We start from the raw sequence: 22,745 nt of genomic DNA on the forward strand, positions 1-22,745 counted from the left end.
TGCCTAGATGGGAAATAAATTCATATTTAAATAATCTGTATACTTTCCCTTCAATAAAAATGTTCAAGGTGGATTACAAATAAAAATACAAAGTAAAATACAGAATAAAATGCATGGCCAAAACCCCCAGCATAAAACCGTACAGTTGAAATGGAGTTAAAAGGCTTGGCAAAATAAAAAAGTTCTTTGTCTACTGCCAAAGTGGTAGAGTTGGTACAAGCTGATGCTCTCTCCAGAGAAAATTCCACAACCACAGTGCCTCCACTGAGAAGTCCCCTTGTCCCTCAAATCACCACTGCCTCATCTCTGATGGCCAAGACACCTTCAGGAAAGCCTCAAAGAAAGATCTCAGAGATGCTGATGGCAAGAATCAGCCCTCCTAAGGTGTGGGTAGAAATACACTGGGAGCCAGTACACTTGTTTAAGAACTTGCATTACCTTATACCATTGCCTGCTGTCAGTCATCAACAGAGCAGCTGAATTTGAACTAACAGAAGTTTCCATAGTCTTAGAAAGCAACTCCACTTACAATGCATTCATCAAAAATGGAGGTTACTGGAGCATAGATAACAATGGCCAAGCTGTCTGTCTGAGACAAGTCACGGCTGGCACACCAGCCTCAGCTAGTATGACAAAGCTGCTCAAGTTTATCCCCAAACTCAGCCTGCTCAAATCATTTTCCCAGGCAGACAAATGGTCCATCAGCACTGGGATCAATAGCATATCCCTCTGATCTGAAATGAGTTTTGTTTTTTATCCCTTACAGTCCATTACTAAGGCCAGACACCAATTCATTATTTCCAGAGCCATCACAGGTTAGCATCTACCAAGGGCTATAGTCTAGCAAGGAGCCCCCTGCCAAGAGCTCTGTGGACCTGCTCCTTCTGTTCACCTGCCTCTTGCTGTGGCCCAGAGAACAGAGGAGCAAATGCCACTGCCTGCTTCCTTTTTGGCTCCCTGTTTGGCAAGCAAGCAGGTGGTAGTAAGGTGGAAGAGGAGAAGCAGCTGTAGCTGGTGATGATGGCGGTAAGGAGAAGGGCCGAGGTGTCTTCCCATCACTCCTGACCACTGGCAAGGCTGGCTGCAGTTGATGGGAGTTAAGTAGAGGACATCTGAAGGACACCACACTGATGACACCTGCAGAACTAACTACACTCTGGATTCAACTGGTCAAATTCCTCCCTGCTTGATGTTATGAGCCACAATACAGACAGGAGGCTGCACTTAGCCAAGTACCTTATCTATTGCCTCATGCTGCAGAAACTCAAAATAAAACAAATCCATGAAACCAGACTAGATCAAGTTTTGGATAATCCACAGACTGACCTGTAACAAAGGCATAACCTTTTCTAAAACAGGCAGTAACTGGACTTGATGGGATGCAGGTTGTGGCTAGCACTCCCATAGACAACTTCAACCATTCCTTGTACCTGTTAGAACCATTATGGTTGTGTAAATGAATATATACACAGAGCATGCTCTATGTGAGCAGTAGGTGCTACTTTCCAAAGTTAAATATTTGGGGAATGCCTAATCGGTTTTTCAAAGCAGCTATTACATCATAGTTTTGGCATCCAAATCTTTCATTCTGCTGGTTAAAAAAAAAAGCTGAATTTAAAGCTGCATGGAGCAATGTTTAGAAAACCAGATAAAGGTTTTTCCACAGACCGAAGTTGTATTCCAGCTATGTTTTGTTGACAGAAAACTGAAGTTTCTAAGACAGTCTGCAGGCGTATTTTTCAGAAATGTATACATGTGTGTTCACTATCAACAGCAAAGGTAGGTAATTGCTGCTGCTGCTGAAGTCCAACATAGCAAAATTACACAGTACAGTTTCAAGGCTAATACTGTGTTTCCTCAAGGCTTGTTTTTGAGACTAACTTCTACAGCAATGTAAATCATTTAGTCCCAGTGAGAACTTGAGACAGCAGTCATGCTGGTGGTCTAAAAAGAGCAGGCTGGCAATACAGAGCTGGCATACTTCCTTCTTTCCAGCTTAGGAATTCCACTGAAGACATTGAAAAATGCATTCCTTTGCTAATAAGGTTTTTCCACACGCAAGCAATTGCTGTAGTTGGCAGAGGAACATTATACACATAAGAGGGAAGGTGGTATATGTGGTTATGAGTGGGAGAGAAGGTGGGACCTAAGACAGTCCCTTAGAAGATTGTGGTCCATAAGCAAAGAGATTTGAGGGCCCGGGACACAAATCTAGGTGGTAGGATTTCGTGCTATTTGCCAAGCTGTCAAAACTGAACTGATGATTAAAATGCTGTCCCCAAAACAGAAATGTATCTACAAAACTAGGCTGAGATGGCAAAACAGGAAACTCGGATTTAATGTTTATTCATGGACTTTAGGAAAGTAGCTACTTGGGCCACAGCTATTTAAGATGTGGAGCTAGGCTGCAATGAGACAGGAGGCACAGGTTGGGCTGTTCATTCTACCAACAAAAAAAGATGCTGATGTACAAGTCCAAAAGGAAAAAGAGGATCCAAATGCTCACCTCTTCTGGACAATGCTGGTGACAGTCCACATCAGTGAGTTTTCAAGTTGTATAAGCACCTCAGTCAATCTCAAGTGCTGTATGAAGCAGCTGGCTAAGAACTAGTAACTATACAGCCAAGAAGCAGTTTCTGCATGTACTGTAGAGGGAAGTGGGGGACAGATGGAGCCTGGCAACCTGGGAAGGTAGCCAATCGAGGAGAAGGAAACTGATCCTAAACCTCCATTGCCTTACGACTATACTCATTTGGGAAACTGGGAGTAAACCCTGAGTAAAATCCATACCCACTGCCTTGCGGGACATCTTCAGAAGGCTAAGGAATAAACCCTACACAAATCTGGAGTGGAATCCCTAAGACGGCTGGATGGTGTCTTGTATGCCCCCTTCCAGCAACTCCCACAGCCATGCTGGTGCCAAATGCATTGCTCTGCTTTCCTTTGGACCACATCAGCGAGGCTGAGAGAGGGTGTCTTGTTATCTGGGCAGCCCCAGAGAAATCACTTTGTTGCTGCTAATGCAATTACTGGTCTCTGCAGTCACAGCAGGTGCTGTGATTCTCCAGCAGTTTGACTTCACCCCCAGCAGCGTACCCCATTGTCTCTTGAGACAGACAAATGCTAACAAGAGCCTTCTACACCAAACACTGTCACTTGACAACTTTCCTTTAAGAGCAGCAGCTGCTGCTGTTTGTTGCACATACATACTTTCATTTTACATGCCTGTTAGCTGATAGGACGGGTTAACTGCTTCCTTCTCTGAATTTAGATAAACAGCTTGAGCTTGACTGGCCCCTACCTTGTCATCACAAAGAGCAACAGCAGCCGCTCCCTCCCTGCATTCTATGAAACAAACACCCACTTATGCATGGAGGCTGACATGCACGCAAGCAATTCATTAATTGGCAGCCCTTTTCTCCTTCTATTATTGTTTACACAAGTGATCTGGCAGCTTCAAGTCATAAAGACGGCTAACTAGTTCTAGTTATGTGCCCATTTTGACATAACAACAAACAGTCCTGTAGCCTCCATTAAGTCACCCGTTTTGCCTCTCCCTGCCCCCTTGCAAAGCTATTCATTAAACAGACTGAAGTTTCACCACTACAAGCTGTAAGTGCCCCAACATGAATAGGGCAACCTATTCCCTAGGTTTGGAGAGGAGAAAAACCATTCCCACAGTCCCAGAACAAACTGGTAGGGCACTTGCTTTCCAGTAAAATAATAGCTACTTTGCTTTGTTGTACTAAAAAAAGTATTTGTGTACTTCAACAGTAATGCTTTAAAACCCATAGGGCTTACTTCAGAGTAGCCCTGCAAAAAGATTGGACCTTCTAATCTGAGGTTGCCATGGTGACAACTGAGCACAAAAATAAGGAACCCACTGTATAACAACAGACACAAATAGAAAAAACGGGTCCAGGCCAGCATACAAAGACAATGCATGGCAAGCAAAGTACAACAGATTGTATTAGTCACAATGTACCCGCTATTACAAGGCATGTCGTACATATAAGCGGTACTCCAGAATCATCAAAGTAAGTACAATACTATAATTAATGATATATTTTCATATATCTTTAATGCAAGAAAATTCTTGGAAGCGGCAGAACAGCTGTAGCAAGCAGGACTGGAGCCCGGCAATCCCAGTTCTGAAGAGAAACTCCTTCAGCCTGTGAAGTTAACAAGGTCCCACACTGGGTCTCACAAGTTGAGGCACTTGCTGCATGCTGGCTAGCAGAGCCTAAAAGATCACCTTTAAAAAAGGTCACCCACCCCTGACCTAAGAAGCACTGCCTTACGAACTGAAGTAATGTGATGCAAAGTAATAATGTGATGCGTTTCTAGCCTGCTAGCAGAAAAGTGATGACAGAAATCACTACATGTGGAAAGTGCTTACAGCAGTGCCTGCCATAGAGATGCAAATGCCAAGGCCCCTGTAACATGCAGCCTGGCCCTGAGCAAAGGGAGGAACATTAATAAATTAGCAGCATGGCAGTTGAATTTCTCCACTATCATTTTTGTCCTTCTCTGAAGGCCGCCGTTTCCTTAGGTATCAGATGCTTTTACCTTTGGTGGTCTCTGCTTAAAAGTGCCTTTAATTTGCTAAATTAGAACCCCGCAGCTCCCTTCGAGATGTGTTTATAGAATGTGGTTAAGCTTTCACTCATAATGAAAACACAGCCTCTTCACCACATACATCCTGAGCGCAGTGTTCCTCCCACTCTCTGGTGAAATGCTCCACTTCTTCCACATGCGCCACCTTTTAGAAGAAGCCACAGACCCAAGTGGAAGCAGAGAATGAATTGCTTTTGGAAAGGCATTTACAAATGTTGCAGCAAGCAGAGGTTGCAGTCAAATGGATTTTGGGAGTCACTGTTAATACTCTAGAAGATCTGATCACAAGAGGAACAGTAGTAAGCAAGTAATTATTTCCAGCCATGACGAGGGGAGTGTTATTTCTCCCTCCCCAAATGTTCTTTTGTCACAGTCTACATCATGCAACCCGACGGAGGGCCATCAGTAATTTCATGTGGGTGACAAGCAGAGAAGAAATGGGGAAAGCTAGAAGGAGGAAGTGTTCAATAGCAAAGGAGGTGGCCTGCACCATTTTGGCTCCACCTATGTCCATTGTCCTCAACAGACCTAACCCAAGCCAACCCTGCCTTACAGCAAATTCTGGTGACTTGGCCTCCAGAGATTCCTTTGCTCTACATGTGTCTAATTCACAAAGGAAGTACCTTCTCTCCTGTGCTAGGGACCCTATTTTTCTAGCATCTCATCCAGTCTGATTGTACAGGAATAAAGTAAGCTAATCAATGGAATCTACAGGATGAAGGGTGGTATACAAGTATTTTGAACAAACACTGATGAGATATGTTCTCATGAGTCTCTTACATGAAGGTAGGAAAGGGGGCAGTTTATCATCTGCTTATAAAACTGGATCTGAGTGTGAACTTAACGTTAAGTTTAGGTTTTTCAGAACTCTTCTGATGGGGATTGAGTGAAAGGCAGAACTTTGGGGAGAAAATGAATGTGTGTAGGGGACTGGGCCCAGATTAAGGGGTGTACAAGATAATGTTTTAGCTTTCAAGTTTTTCTTAAGAATTAATCCATTGTGGTTTTGGGCCCTTCTCTATAGCACCATAGGGGTTACAAACAAACCAAAAGCAGAACTACTGGAGACAGTGTGTCAGACCATGCCTGCTGTTTACAGCCACGACTCTGGAGAATCATTAATCCTTTATATATTTTTTAACTTGAAGAGGTCATATATTTTAGGGAAGCTTTTCATATCTGAAGGACTACTGTATTTTAATATTTTGTTGGAAGCCACCCAGAGTGGCTGGGGAAACCCAACCAGATGGGCAGGGTATAAATATTGTTGTTGTTGTTGTTGTATAAATATTGTTGTTGTTGTTGTTGTTTTATTTCATAGGCACATCTTTTGCAATGACAACCATGGCAGGTAATTTTGCTTAAGTATAATTAGTGTTGAAATGAATAGGCATTGTGTGTACACAGTCACTGTCAGCCTGTATACCCAACTGCAGCTGCTGTAGCACTGCATATAGGCTGTAGTGTGCTAAAGAACTCATGGGGCACTCCAGGCAAAGCCACTTCATGAATTAGGTCCAGAAACACACTTAGTGCAGAGCTGCATGTAAGAGCTTCATGCTATTGCTTTGAAGAGTAAGATGAGTATTCATTGTCAGTTACATACACTTCACCTCATTTTAGGACAAGGGTAGAAACCTATGGCCCACCAAAGGCTGTTGGACTACAATTCCCATCAGCCCCAGCCAGCATAAACAATGGTCAAGGATGATGGGACCTATAGGGCAGGTGAGCGAGTCTTTCACACTCTGTTCTCTCACTCTAATATAAAACATCCTACATTTACATGCCATATTTATTTAGTTTATTTTACAATTTATATGCTTACATGGAACAGTAACTCTTGGGGCAGCTAATAAAATACTAACATAATTGCTAAATGCTTTTATTAGGAAGCTGTGCAGATGGAGCAATTCAAATTATAATGTGGGCAATCAAGTAAAATAAAAGCTTGCCAGTGCTATTTGACTGTCCAAAGAAGAAGGAACCAAAAATGTTAGAAACTGCATCCTTTCCCAAAAGACAAAAACTGCTGCTAGCAGGGTTGCAAAGGTATTTATAAGCGTGTTTTTTAAGAGTTTAAAATATTTAGACCAAGATCCACCCATCCAAGAGAGCATATGCAACTGCTGCCCACTCTTCTCTATTTAAAATCAAAGATAGCTGCAGTAACAGGTTATAATGGATTGTATTCAACTGACTTTTACTCAGACTAGACAGATTTAGGAAAGGTGAGATATAAATGTAGTGAATAAATGACCACTGCTCCACCCACTTTTGCCTCTAGCCCCCAGAAAGCTTCCCATGAGGGAATACAGCTCTGTGTTTGAAAAAGGTTCCCAATTTGCCTGAAAAGGAAAACATTCGGTTTTCATTCCCTCAGCTCTGAGTAGAAATAAATGCATGTGGGGTGCTGTTCCCTTAAACCGCAAAAATGACTGTAAGCGGTATTAAAAGTGGCCTTATGTTTCTTATTTGTAATTATTAACAGCAAGAAAACTGTAGTTTTAAGAGCATTTTCTGCAAAGATGAAGAGGCTGTGTCTGTCAGACCACATAGTTCTTTGGGAGAGGGCTGGATATAGCACACCAAAATTGCTTTCAGTTACAATAATGCAACAGGTAAGTTCTCCACCTCCAGCACCAAGACTTCTAATTCCAGAAGAAAATAGGTTCATCCTATATTGACACAGGAAATCCAGAACTATAATAGTTATCCAGCCTCTGCTTGAAGACCTTGAGTGAGGGGCAGCCCACCAGCCCCCTAGGCAACTGGTTCCACTACTGAAGGGCTCCTGTAGCTTAAGCCCAGGCATGGCCAAACTTGTCCCTCCAGCTGTTTTGGGACTACAACTCCCATCATCCCTAGCTAACAGAACCAGTGGTCAGGGATGATGGGAATTGTAGTCCCAAAAACAGCTGGAAGTCCAAGTTTGGCCATGCCTGGCTTAAGCCTATTAGATCTGGGGCACCTATTCTATGTGATAACCCTTTAGGTCTTCCACAGCCCCACCCCATAGCCTTCTCAAGACAAAACATGCCCAGTTCCTTAAACATTTCCTTATAGGACTTGCTTTCCACACCCTGAATATCTTTGTTGCCATTTCCTGAACCTATTTCTACTTGAAATATCCCATTTTTAAAGTGCAGTGCCCAGAACTGGATACAGTACTCCAGAGGATGTCTGATTGATGCAGAATAAAGTAGGGCTTCTACTTCCTGTGACTAGGAAACTATGGCCTTCAAGTTGAAACAAGGCAGCCTCCTAAGGCACCATGGGACAGCATCATAAGCTATTTTCTGCTAGGGAAAGTGCAAACGAGGAAAATGAAAAAGCTTTCTGTGCACCGTCCATCAGTCACACATGAAAACAGATTATTACTACTATTATTAAGTTGTATACTACCCTTTATCTGAAGATCACAGGGCAGATCACAACATAAAAATACAAGATGAGAACATTAAATATGTAATAAAACGCAAACACAAACCAATAACCCCCTTCCCACAAACACGTTTAAAAGGCCATAGAACATGAGTAGGCAAACTAAGGCCCGCGGACAGTACGGGAATCAGCGTGTTTTTACATGAGTAGAATATGTGTTTTTATTCAAAATGCATCTCTGGGTTATTTGTGGGGCATAGGAATTCGTTCATTCCCCCCCCCCCAACAACAAAAAATAGCCCGACTCCCACAAGGTCTGAGGGACAGTGGACTGGCCCCCTGCTGAAAACGTTTGCTGACCCCTGCCATAGAATATTCAATCAGCCAAAGGCCTGGCTATAGAAAAACATTTTCGCCTGGTACCTCACACAAAGAAAAGGATAGCAAAAATGTTACATGTGCAGTTACATGCACAATTTGTACATGGTTTTCCTACACGAGTACTGTTTTAAAAAGTCATCATGCGGAAAACGAAGACCTAGAATATTTATGTACTCTTTATAAATCAGTGCAAAAACTAGGTCTTGTGTTGCTCAGTAATTGGCTTTGAACCAGCAATTAGACAGAACGTAACCACTGTGATATATTTTATGCATGTGGAAGTAGTAAATGATCATTATTCAGAGTTGCCTCCTCAAGCACTACAAATAAGACCAGAACATGGTTTATAGGCTCTAATAAGTAATGGTTATTACCATTAGACAAAGATTACAGTACGGAAATAGATACAGATCTCTGTTTCACTTAGGGCCAAAAGAGACATGACACAGCAGAGCCATGATTGCATCTCTCTCTTTTAAAGGAACACTTAAAAGCAGCTGCTTGGGGCTCAATTTTACTCAGAGAAGTTGTGCTTGGGGAGGTGGTTTTCAGTTTTGTTTAAAATGCCCCACAAGCTACTGTTACATCTTACTTTTGAGCAGGATGTGGGGGAAATATTCTTTCATTCAAGGAAAAAGAAACCTAGACAGCCTAGAAAGATGTGGCCATCTATCTCTTTGGCAACTCCCATGCCTTCAGGTTAACAGCAAACCTGTCAAGTCTTTGAGCATCTAAATTGAAGGGCAGCTGAAGATTATAGAATTACACCAGAGCTGGTTCTGGGGTTGGGAGGAATCCCCATTAGCAAATAAGATGGCTTCTTTCTGCACCAACTAGGGACACAGTGGGTGCCTGGATTGCCAACATCATGTTAATATTTTGGCAGATGTTACAAGCACAAGACCATAGATAAAGGTGTAAAATTCCAACTAATGCGTGGATTAAATTAAAGATTGCTACATCCTGTATCAAAAATGTCATTTGACTCTTGTGCAGATCAAATCCACTAACAGCTTATTTCAGCAAATGCTTCACCTCTGTTTCTCTTCAATATACTGGGAACAGTGAGGGGAAAGGCCACTTTCGATGCAGCTTGTGGCATTTTGTTGCATATCCCACTTATATTGAGTTTGTGGGCAGCATGTGAAAAAAGAGAAGAAGCCACACAGTGTAACCTTCTATACCGTACTTCCTTTTTAGCTCTCAGAAGAGAAGAGAGATTTCTCTACTCAGTCCTGCTTCTTCTTTCCAAGAACACTGATTTACATGCTATGGTGGGGGAGCAAACTGGGCTCCTTCACACAACTTTATCTACATGGTTCAAAAATGCTAAGTTTTTAAAATTACCGTATTTTTCGCTCTATAGGACGCACTTTTCCCCCTCCAAAAATGAAGGGGAAATGTGTGTGCGTCCTATGGAGCGAATGCAGGCTTTCCCGGGCTTTTTGCAGCTCCGCGCCACCCTCCAGACCCCCGCGCGAAGCCGCGCGGGGCTCCGGAGGGTGGCGTGGAGCTGCCTGCGCCCCAGGGCTTCCTGCAGCTCCGCGCCACCCTCCCGATCCCGGCGCGAAGCTGCGCGGGGCTCCGGAGGGTGGCGCGGAGCTGCCTGCGCTCCAGGGCTTTTTGCAGCTCCGCGCCACCCTCCAAACCCCCGCGCGAAGCCGCGCGGGGCTCCGGAGGGTGGCGCGGAGCTGCCTGCGCCCCAGGGCTTCCTGCAGCTCCGCGCCACCCTCCCGATCCCGGCGCGAAGCTGCGCGGGGCTCCGGAGGGTGGCGCGGAGCTGCCTGCGCTCCAGGGCTTTTTGCAGCTCCGCGCCACCCTCCCGATCCCGGCGCGAAGCCGCGTGGGGCTCCGGAGGGTGGCGCGGAGCTGCCTGCGCCCCAGGGCTTCCTGCAGCTCCGCGCCACCCTCCCGATCCCGGCGCGAAGCCGCGTGGGGCTCCGGAGGGTGGCGCGGAGCTGCCTGCGCCCCAGGGCTTTTTGCAGCTCCGCGCCACCCTCCAGACCCCCGCGCGAAGCTGCGCGGGGCTCCGGAGGGTGGCGCGGAGCTGCCTGCGCCCCAGGGCTTTTTGCAGCTCCGCGCCATCCTCCAGACCCCCGCGCGAAGCTGCGCGGGGCTCCGGAGGGTGGCGCGGAGCTGCCTGCGCTCCAGGGCTTTTTGCAGCTCCGCACCACCCTCCAGACCCCCGCGCGAAGTCGCGCGGGGCTCCGGAGGGTGGCGCGGAGCTGCCTGCGCCCCAGGGCTTCCTGCAGCTCCGCGCCACCCTCCCGATCCCGGCGCGAAGCTGCGCGGGGCTCCGGAGGGTGGCGCGGAGCTGCCTGCGCTCCAGGGCTTTTTGCAGCTCCGCGCCACCCGCCGCGCGGGGCTCCGGAGGGTGGCGCGGAGCTGCCTGCGCCCCAGGGCTTCCTGCAGCTCCGCGCCACCCTCCCGATCCCGGCGCGAAGCTGCGCGGGGCTCCAGAGGGTAGCGCGGAGCTGCCTGAGCTCCAGGGCTTTTTGCAGCTCCGCGCCATCCTCCAGACCCCCGCGCGAAGCTGCGCAGGGCTCCGGAGGGTGGCGCGGAGCTGCCTGCGCTCCAGGGCTTTTTGCAGCTCCGCGCCACCCTCCAGACCCCCGCGCGAAGTCGCGCGGGGCTCCGGAGGGTGGCGCGGAGCTGCCTGCGCCCCAGGGCTTCCTGCAGCTCCGCGCCACCCTCCCGATCCCGGCGCGAAGCCGCGCGGGGCTCCGGAGGGTGGCGCGGAGCTGCCTGCGCCCCAGGGCTTCCTGCAGCTCCGCGCCACCCTCCCGATCCCGGCGCGAAGCTGCGCGGGGCTCCAGAGGGTAGCGCGGAGCTGCCTGAGCTCCAGGGCTTTTTGCAGCTCCGCGCCACCCTCCCGATCCCGGCGTGAAGCCGCGCGGGGCTCGGGAGGGTGGCGCGGAGCTGCCTGCATTCCGAAGCCTGGTGCGCACTGAAGAGCGCGTCCGGGCTTCGCGCACCTCTCCACAAGCCTGGGGAGACCGGCTCGGTTCCCTAGGCTTGCGGATAGCAGGCTGTTCTGGGGGCTGGGGTCGGGGGAAGCTCGGGCTTCCCCCGCGCCTGCCCCGTGCCTGGGGAGGGAATTTTTTTTCTTTATTCCCCCCCCCCAAAAAAATAGGTACCTTGAACGCACCTTGTTTTAGAGGGAGAGAACAAGAAAAAAAATTTTTTTCCCTGTTCTCCCCCCTCCTATGATCCGGTGCGTCCTATGGTCCGGTGCGTCCAATGGTGCGAAAAATACGGTACTAATATTCCAGTAGGAATCATTACACCACAGGAGATGAGGCACTAGTGCCCCATAGAGCTTATTTCCCCCCTCCCATGTGCAGGAAAAACAAAATTATTAAAATTCACCATGTATGTAAATTTGCATAATTTAGTGTTGCCATATTTCAAAAAGCGAAAATCTGGACACAAAGCTTTTGTTGTAAAAAATAGACTGCCCACATGGGTTGCCATACATCTGGATTTTCCTGGTCATTTTGCCGATTTATGCCTGGACACTGCTTCCAACTGCAGTATTCCAGGAAATTCTGGGTGTGTGGCAACCCTAAACAACTCACAAGCTATTTCTGATACAGAAATCTGGTTGCTCTTTATTGTATGCTCCAAGTACAGTCTTCCTCTTCCACTAAGGAACTCAGAAAGCCACAAATGGAAATCCCAGGGGATTTCTCCTAGCAATCCCATGAAATTACACCTGCATGAGTCTAGAGCAACTATTTGGTGGAGGAGTAACAAAGAGCACAAAGACCCAGCATCCCATTTAACAGATACAGTGGTACCTCGGGTTACATATGCTTCAGGTTACATACGCTTCAGGTTACAGACTCCGCTAACCCAGAAATATTACCTTGGGTTAAGAACTTTGCTTCAAGATGTGAACAGAAATTGTGCTCCGGTGGCGCGGCAGCAGCAGGAGGCCCCATTAGCTAAAGTGGTGCTTCAGGTTAAGAACAGTTTCAGGTTAAGAACGGACCTCCGGAACGAATTAAGTACTTAACCTGAGGTACCACTGTACTGGGAAATTAAACTTCATTGACTGGAGGCACAATGTAGGCCTGTCTTGCTTCCAATTAGCCAACTGCTTTGAGGTTGTTGTTCTTTTACAATCAAGTAGTATGTAAATTTTATGAAATAAATAAAGTAATACAGTGGAAAGGGAGTCTCCATCAGGGCATATAATCCCAAAGACTTTGGCTGGTTTTATGCTCCCCAAAGATTTCAGCTCATGTCTTGTGTACGTGGTTGACAGGAAAGGACCTCAGTTTAGAGAAAACATGCATCATTGAAGCATTAGTGCTGCTCACTAGGCCCAAATGATGGATCAACCCCCACCCACAAATGTTTTGCTGGGTCAGACTGAAGGCCTACCTGGGTCAACATTCTATTGCCAGCATCAGCCAGCCAGATGCTTCTGTGTACTCAGCAAGTAGGACGGACATAAAAGTGACAACCTTTTCCTAACATGTATCCTCCATGCTAACTCCCAAATTAACTTCAAGGATCTGTTTACAGAGTCCCGTTAGCAACAGAGAACAGATGTATCTGTCTGCAAAAAGATCGAACCTGGCTTGCAAACAGCTATTTACCAGCTTACTTATGGTGAGCAAGAAGGAGGGAGGTTTGGGTGGATAAGTATGGAGAATGGGTTCTTTTTTTCTTCTCCCCATTTCCCCCACCCAGGCCGTTGACATACCACAAATTACTTCATCAGTATGTATGTTAAGACTAGCTACAAAATATGGCATGGCAACCTTTGGACTAAAAGGTGCGTGTAGGGCCCAAATCTTCAAGACCCTGGCAAGACATGGGACAGCAACACATTTGCTCTGTCTTACTGGCTGCTTCCATGGGCAGCTGGGAGATTTGCATCCCCTCCCCTTTCTCTTATTGCTTTATTTGTAAGTTAAGGGTTCATGGCAGCTCAGAGCAATGTTGTTTTGCTTATCTTAAGACATATATATAAACAATCTCAATGATAAAACAGGGTTATCTACCAACCTTCCTGATAACATGCTGCCATATAGTATCCATTGGGTGTGTAATAGGAGTATTTATTTAAATTGCTAGGCAACAAGTTTAAAGGAGATTTAAACATAGTTTAAGTCTGTAAGCAATTCTGTAGCAAAGGGATCATGTCAACACAATGCAAACGGCACAGATTACGGTTAAGCCCCATGTAAATATCTGCTCCAAAACCCAGCAAACAGCTTATATGCAGACAACTGCCTGTGAACGTATTTGGTCCAACATGAGTCTCGTATTCCAGGTACAGTTTATTTGCTGACTGCTACCTTCTTCATGAACTATACAAGACCGTGTAGCCCTGTCTCCTGGGATACCCCTACAAGGACAGCAAGTCATGAATCACCTCTATATAGGATTTTTATTTTTCCGCGCTTTGGCTGGGTTGGGGGAGGGATAGGCCATTTTCAATAAACGCAAATGGTAAAAGACACGACAACAGCTGCATTTTCATAGGCAAAGGACAAGTCCAATTTCCACGTCAAGTAAATCTTTCCACTCCTGAGTCAGTAAGATTCAGGGCAGCTGCCCAGCTAACCAGAAGTTAGATTCCAAACAAGAACGGGGACGGGATCAAAATCCACATCATAAAACCAACTTTATTTACCTTAAAATCTTGCTAATGTTTCCCCTTTAAAAGCGTTTCTTCAGAAATTAGAATTTTTTAAAATCTTTTTTTTTTTAAGGTCAATTTTGCATTTTATTCTTCACTTGTTGCCCCCATTATACCAGTCAAAGAATAGACTACATTCTCTCAACTGTCCACAAGGGAATAAACATGAATCATTCCCTTCATTCAGTTCTCTCTAAATAGATGCAACCCCTTGCCGTCAGCCAGTTGTGCCCTGTAAGGAAGCAAAGGGGAGGGTAATGGACTATCATTAGCTCACTCCGTTAAAGCAACCTTCACTCATTAGTTGTCAGCCTTCAGTATTCTCAAGGCATGCTAGCGTGCAATTTTATAAATTCTTTCCAGATAACTGATAACAGAATATCTGTGAACATTCAATAGCCAAAATAAAAACCAGCCCATAAGCGTCTTTGCTAGTTCCCTCACTTTGCACTTAGCTCCTCACCAGTCTGCCAAACAGATTGACCTGGCTGAGAGCTGTGCGAGAGCTTACTTTTTCAAAATGACTCAAGTCCAAACCCTATGGGAGCGAGTTGAAAAGGAGAGGGTTGGTCTGAGTTCCCTCTGCCCCCCCCCCCCGGGCTCACTTCCCAAGGATTACTTTGCACACGACTACGTAGCTACAAAAATGTCACTTTCAGGTAGAAAGCAAGCGAATTTTGTTAGAATCATAGAATCAAAGAATTGTAGAGTTGGAAGGGACCCCAAGAGCCATCTAGTCCAGCCCCCTGCAAAGCAGGAATGTTAGCAGTGAGTGACATGTGTATATGTGAAAACTGACAGATGGGTACACTCACTGCTGAAACCACAGTACTGGAGCTACAGATATTGCTAGCCATGGATAGTTGCACACACAATATATTATTAAGGTTACAAGTCTCAACTGAATTAACTGATTAATTAAGGGAGGAAGGACTCCACTCTTATCTTTTTCCTATTGTGAACATCCAAAGCATTTTAGAAAACGTACGAATTAACAGAAACACACAAGTACATCAGCTAAGCAAGCTGTGGCATTGCTTGGTCACACATAAATAACTCGGGATATATCAGCCAACAGTGGAAGGGACTCAAGAGCAGAGGGTTAAACAGCTCAGTCTATCCAGACAGAGATTACTCCTAGTTGTGAGCACGTTTATCCTAGCATGTCACCTCCCTTGAAAAGGGGACACTACAGAAAATGAAACTTCTTCAGCTCAACTGACAAATATCTCCAGATATTTCTAATGAGTAGAAGTAAGCAAGCAAACATGCAAGGGAGATGTGTGGGTGTGTCCCCACTGTTGCTGTCGAAACCTATCACCCTAATGACTACCTCCAGGTGTAAAAAAAAAAGGTCTTAAATGCTTTTCTAAGACCACAATTCAAATCTAAATTGCCTGTTACAGCAGCATCAGTGTTACTGGAGAGGGAGGGGTAAAAGGAATCAACACTGACACAGACTGTGGCTGTTACAATCCTGGGCTTGTGGTTCAGCAAGCTGATTTAAGTAACTGACAAACTGTGGGATCTACCTGAAGGCCAGAGCAGACACTCCCGCAGAAAAGAAGCTGCAACATTGCAATCTGGAAGAAGTTAAGGGGTATAGTTTGAAGTGAATGGCAATGGGCTGAGGAGAGTCTGGGGAAACTCTATTGGTTCCTCCAATCATCCTGACAGAGCTGTAATCCAGTTGCCAATGTGGTGGCTGTACTGTCATAGCCTTTTTGGTTGGGTTTTGTTTTCGTGTGTGTGTGTGTGTGTGTGTGTGCGCGCGCGCGCACGCGCAGTCAGTCACACTAACATAAGTCAGATTCCTCCAGCCCTCAGGAGGCTGAAATTTCAGGCGTCTGGTTATGATTAACCCAGGCTGTGAGTAATGCCACATGTTAGGAACTGGGGAGTCACGAGCAGCAGACAACTGCAGCTGGAGTCAAGCATGCAAATGGCAAGTTGAAGCTGGTCAAAAAGTACGTTTTTTGCGGGGGGAGGTTATCAGATGCATAAGACTTGACATGGGGCCATTGGCAGAACTCTGTGTTGCCGCATGGAAAAGTTAGGAGCCATGAAATGTCTACGTAGAGGGAAAGATGATCACATCTGTATCTTGTAAGCAGCAAATTGCAATAATAGGCAGAACCAGCCTTGGGGTAAGCCCTTTCTTATTGCACAAGACATAGCCACTAACTCATTAAGGATTGAGAGCATTCCAAACAGGGAGAAGTTCCATATAAATTCTCAAGGCTCTCTTTAGCTCATCCTGGTTAATACTCGTGGGGTAGGAGAGACCCAATTACTACACCATCACTAGAATACATTATAAAGATGTCAAGGATTAGATTGGTCTGCTTGTAAAGGTAGCATTTCCCCCACCAATGTGCCAAAGTCAACCTAAGATAGACTTCTCTGTTATGCTGAACAACTAAACCAGTCTTCAAAATTGTCCAGCACATACCACACACAGCTTAGTACATCTCAATTCAACCTATTTTTCTGTAGAATGTTTTATGTGGCTAGTTGTGATCTGGGCATGCATGGAGGCATTCGCAAGACTAGCTCAGCACACCAAAGTCTCCTGAAAGTGTGAAGTCTGTTCACTTTGCCATGCAAAATTGATAATGAGAGTCACTCATCCCTCTGATTTTGGGCTGACTCCTCAACTTTCTAAGACTAAATAATAATTAATACACCCTTGGATAGATATAAGCATTTGAAGCATCAATGTTCTTTGCATTGAAATGACAGTGTTGGAGCACATGCGTTGCACGCATAAGGCTCTGGTTTCAGTACCAAACATCTCCAGCTGATGGATTTTTCAGTAGCAGTGCCAGAAAATTTCCCTGCAGCTGTCAGGCAGAGCAGCTGGACACAGGACAGTTCTATAGCACAGCTCAAATCGGTCAGAGCTAGCAGAGACTTTTAAGACACCACTGTCAGTAGTACTGCCACTGTCCATGACTGGATAATTTTATTCCATATACTGTAAAGAAGGTTGACTTGGAAGCCTACAATTTATAGGCTCCAAGAACAACAACAAAAATAAGAGGTCTGATTTCAGGAAAGAATCAGTCAATGCTTAACTATGGCTCCCAACCAAAAAAAAAAAAAAGGAGGTATTTTTATTAATGTCACTACAGGCTAGATGATTAGGTTTGTCATTCTGTTGGGAGTTGAAGCAGCTTTGAAATGCTTCAGAGAAATAATAAAACAAACACTGCAAATTAAGTGCTCTTAAAAAAACACAAATATTTTCCTCCTGAGAACAATCCTATAGCAAGAAACCTTTCTACGCAAAATTTTAAAGCATTGTTTTTAACAGTTTTAGTTTTTCAGGTTCTGATAAATTTACATGTCCACAGAACTATGCTGGGAATAACTTGCAATATTCATTCCTACACACCCCACTGAAAAAGTGTGGACATTTTTTTGTGTTCGTTTGGTTGCTTAAATACACAGACATAAAGCTAAAGTCTCCATTTTGACTAGATTGTCCCATCTGCTTTGGTAGTTACTTGTCTCCTGGCCAAAAACAAAGAGCAACAAACAGCTAGAATGTAGCTTATCAAGACTGGATGGCAGTCAGAAATTAGTACAGTATTTATGTTGCTGAAGCCTGTAAAACATTTGATGGGCGGATTCCCATCTCCTGCTTCCTTCCTTGCTTTGTTTGCTTAAAGTAGACTGGTTGCGCTGGATAGACCATCATCTGCATCACACTCCCTGCCTCATGCTAAGCCTACCCAAATCACCCAGAGCAAAGCATGAAGTTACAAAAAGAATGCCTAGGACTATCAGTTAGAAAGAGTCCTTACTGCTTCTTACAAGCTTAGTTTGCCAGAGGTAGAAAGGGAAAAAGAGACTCTCCCCCTGCAAAGCGAGCCTGGCCATGCTGCTTATTGAAGTGCCTAAGGTTCAGATAAATGGCGGCGGCTACATTTTATGAGCTGCTCACTTTTCAGGATAGGCTCAGCCATACAGGCAGAGTAGACAGCTGCCTAGGGTGTCACACTTCAAAGGTGCCTTCCATATCAGAAGCTGTGCATTAGAAGCTGTGCAGTCTTGAATCACTGCTGGTGTGGCTGATAGCTGACACTAACTGAAAGCGTCCTGGTACCCTCTGTAATGTCACAGGTGGTCCTGGGGTGCACTTTCTGAGACTTCCACCTAGGGTAGCAAAAGAAAAGCTTGAACTGGCCTTCACACAAAGACTCCCTGGACAATTTAGGGAAAAGCCTACCTAACATGCAGTGGCCAAATATTCCAACCATCAAGTGAAAAGATCTCAGAGCAAACATCCACCCCACCCCAGTCTTTTTCATTTTAATGCTTCCTCTGCACAAACAGCCCAAATGAAATGCTGATGCAGCAAATGTTTCAGCTTCATGCTATGCAACATAAACAGATTTTTTAAGCAAAAAACAAAAACAACAAAAAACAACCCATCATAACTGGCTGCTAAAAAGTATACTTACTGCTAGGAACAGCAAGCAATACATGGAAAATGAAGAATGTCCAGAGTAAAACGACAGTCTGAAAAACAAGAGAATGCCCACATACTTATTACAATTTATACATACATCATTAAGATTTTGACACTCTGTAATTGTATAACAAAGTTCACCTTTGATTTGCAAAATAAAGCTTCAGCAAAGCTCACCCAGGAAGCTCCTTTATACTGAGTTAGGGCACCAGTACATCGAGCTCAGTATGTCTGCACCAGTGATTCCCAAACTCCCCTCCCCCAACAGACCACTTGAAAATTGTTGAGGGTAATGGATGATGGGTTAATGATTTCTCTGCCTGTTGCATCAGCTGAGGAACCATTTTAAAAGGGGTTTAATGCAAGCCCTTTCCTGATCCTAGAGCAAGACATGGTCTCAATGGCCATTAGGATAAACTGGTGGGCAGTGGGAGTGTGCCACTCTCCAGCAAAGGAATAGTCAGAAACTCACTCTTACTTCCTCCCCCTAAAATGTATATACTGTTTGACTGTTAACAACAAAACACCTCAAGTCAGTTTCCAAAAAGAATGACACAATCAGGTTATCAGTAAAAACAACTATTTAAAGCAGTTATTTCTCAAACTTGGGTCCCCAGGTGTTTGTTGGACTACAACTCCCATCATCCCTAGCTAGCAGCACTAGTGGTCAGGGATGATGGGAGTTGTAGTCCAACAACACCTGGGGACCCAAGTTTGAGAAACACTGATTAAAGCATTGGAAAAAATAATTAAAATTAATGGCAGATTAAAAACACATGGAAATATTTTACACATCTGAGTAGGCTTTTAGAAATGCTGGGTGGAAATGTTTTTAGCAGGCACAGAAAAGAGTTCAGTGAATGTGCCCACCTGGGAGCTCCAAAGTATGGTTCCTGTAACATGAAAATATCAATTTAAAGCTTCCAATTTTTCCTCTGAAGCCACGTTAGTACCTGCGCTACACATGATGCCACATATGACATCAGGTGTGGAGCAGGTTGGTGTGGTTTCCTAGGAATAGCCTGATGGGAGAAACTGGGACCCCTGGCTGGCCAAACTGGACCTGTGGTCTGGAGGTTCCCGACCTCTGTGGTAAGGCTTGGTTTTACTATCCTTGCAATACTGGTGGAGGGGTGGGGTGGGATTGGCAGAGGGCAAACAGCTTGCCTAGGAAAATTCACAACAGAGCTAAGCCTAAAATTGGGGACGATCATGATTAGTCTTCTGTTCTTGGATACAAGTTTGCCACGACTGAGAAACGGCATTCTGCTTTATAAATATCCATGTGTTGACTACATTATAGGGCCTCCCATGTTTGTCCTTCAGTTTATTCATATCACAAACACACACACATCACGCTCGTCCCGGCACACAGACTACTATGACCAAAACGATATCCCTCAGTGCAGCTTCAGCAAAAGTTACCTACTACGCCATCCAGATCTCAGCTGGAAATAGTATCTGTCACTTATTAACCTGTCAGCTGCACACACATTTGTTTTCTCTCTTCCCTCCTCCTGCCCCACAGTTTTAATACATTAAACAGAGAGAGGCAGAGGGATGGAGAAACAGACAATAGAAAGGCCTGCTAAACATTCCTTTGCAGGCAGCTAACCCCCTTCTTCCAAAAGCAGCTCTGACTCGGAACATTCCGTCTCCCCTGCCAGCCAAGAGCCTGAACGTTCGTTCCAGACTCCACTCCAGTGCTGGTGAGCGTAAACTCCCTTGGTCTCCACCCTGCCACCTTTCCCACCCACCAGTCCCCAGCCTCACCACTGGATAAATAAGCATTCCCCAAAGTGAAAGTACCCCACTGGTGGAAACATCAAGCCCTTACTTTATTGTCTCTCTCTCCTCTCCTTCATCACATTCTTAAAAGACTTAAATCATCCCAGTAGCAGCCATACATCAGGCCTCCAGAGCTGTCAGGATGTATATTATTGTTTCATGACAACTGGCTTCACATATTTTTCTCTTGGAAGGGTTTATTTCAACAAGTCAGATAATACAAACCCAGAGTGCATATTTTATTTTGACTTCTCACTCTGGCTCATTAAGTCTAATGTTGACACTTGTTTTTAGAATAAGCTATTTAGGGCTGTGAAGGAGCCTCTAACACAAGGATGACTTGCACCAAAACCTATTTGTGGGGCCACTAAGCAGGAAATAATCTAGCATGGATTCTTCCCATGCACATAAACATGTTGAAGAACATCTAATGGGATCCATCTGAAAAGCACCATCAAGACAGTGGGAAGTTGGGATTTTAATACCTTGACATAGTCTGCACACTGGATTTTGTAGTTCTGGGGTATGTCCGTTTTTACTGTAAAGCTCTGTATCCCCTGAAGAAGCTCTGCAGACATTTCATAAATGTCACGTGCTTTCTGTTTAAATAACCTGAGTTTGACAGCTTTACGTTCCACATAGTAATAATGTGACCCAATTATGTTAAGCATTTCAGCCTGTTACTACAAACTCACATTTCACACAATTAGAAGAGAGCAGAGGTTGAATCCAGGGCAGGGAGAAAGGGCATGAAAGTGAGAGGACTGGAACAGATGCAACAACATTAGAAACATTTTTGGTGGATCTTCCAAGCTGTTTCCAGAATAGTGAGATGGGGCAGGTGAGCAAGTGACCATCTGGCATATTATGCTGCAATAAATCTACGCTTGCCACAAATGAACATTCCATGTTGTCACAGTAGCCAAACAGATATATATGAGAAGTCCATAGGTAGGGCATGTGCACAACAGTTTTTATAGAATCATAGAGTTGGAAGGGACCCTAATCCAACCTCCTGCAGCAGTATGCAGCTGTCCCCTATGGGGATCGAACCTGCAACCTAGGGAGTTATCAGCACCACACTCTAACCAACTGAACTATCCAGTAATGGATAGTTCCATTGAACTCATGATCCCCAGAAACTGGTATTCAGAAGCATGCTGCCTCTGATACTGATGATAAGCAGCTAATGATGGCCATCTCATCATGATCTTGTCTAATCCACTTTTAAAGCAATCTAAATTGGCAACCATTTCTACATCCTTATAATAGCAAAGTCCATTTACTGTGTGAATAAGTACTTCCTTTTATCCTGAATGTTCCAACTTCAATTGATAACCCTCACTGCTAGTACCAGTTCCTAGTCCACTTATATTCCTGGATTTTATTCCATAGCCTGGAGTCCCTTATTACCAGTCCTGTGTGGTACCTTTAAGATTAACTCATTCAGGCTGCAATTCTGTATATACTTACCGGGGTGGGGGCTGAATCCCCATGGAATTCAAAGGGCCTTACCCTCTGAGTAATGTACAGTTATTGCGGCATGAATACACACTACAAATTGTGAAAGCAAGGACTCCTTCTGAAGACAAACCCTTAGTGCTAAGTATTCACAGAATTGCAATGTTTAAGTGTCCACTATTTCTTTGCAAAGGAGTAGGATAGGAAAAGAACCAGAACAGGTGAAAAAGAACCTTGGTTTTTTTTATCCCAGCAGAGACACAATTGTGGCAGCAGAGACCCCTTCTGAACCAAAATAAAACATTTCTTTCCAATTTAGTAAGGTGTAAACTGTTTGTAAAATAGCTCTGCTTAAATGTCTACTATAGTATCTTTGCAAGGGAGGGTGTTGGGGGAGAAAACCAGAACTTGGCCACAACCCTGTGACCTCTTAGTTGCCCCACCAGATCTAGTGGGCATCAGTTGCTGTAACATACAGGCCAAACTGTAATACTTCCTGAAACTTAACCAATACAACTATTGCTTTGTTCACTCCTTACTGTGCCTCTTGGAATTATTGTTGTCCTTATGTTGGGACAGGCTGGTTACTATCTCTGCAACTTACTGATAGTACCACAGAATACCAGGAATAATTTGTTCAACAGGAATGGAGTATGAATTCCTTTGTTAAAAGCCAAACATGAAAGATGTGTGTTTCTTATTCTTCAGGTTTTCAGAGTCACAACATGATTTAAATAGTTATGCATTCTTAAAAAGAACAAACTGCACAGCATATTCTCTTCTTAAATCATTTGGACAGGCCATCTTACGCTCAAAGTACAAGCACAGATTCCTGAGAAGAGCTATAGCAACCACTCTCAATTCATGTTCTGTGTATTGACTTACATTTGTAAATAACCAGAGTATCACAGCGAGTTCAAGATTTGCAATTGCTGTTTGTGTACAAAAAAAGAGAGTGTTTCTCTATAACTGTATTCTAAG

The 22,745-nt window shown here is 44.8% G+C and overlaps 1 protein-coding gene across 2 annotated transcripts in view; it reads right to left on the reverse strand.

Moving 5' to 3' along the window:
- Positions 1-22,745, reverse strand: part of PLPP1 (phospholipid phosphatase 1) — a 93,040-nt gene that overhangs the window by 3,205 nt on the left and 67,090 nt on the right. For both annotated transcript variants that reach the window (XM_080973122.1, XM_080973121.1), the window contains exon 4: positions 18,508-18,565. In XM_080973122.1, coding sequence (XP_080829248.1) covers positions 18,508-18,565 — 58 coding nt within the window. The remainder of the gene's footprint in view (positions 1-18,507; positions 18,566-22,745) is intronic.

This window comes from Podarcis pityusensis, assembly GCF_964106645.2.
Source record: "Podarcis pityusensis genome assembly, chromosome: 11".
In the NCBI taxonomy this organism is placed as follows: Eukaryota; Metazoa; Chordata; class Lepidosauria; order Squamata; family Lacertidae; genus Podarcis; species Podarcis pityusensis.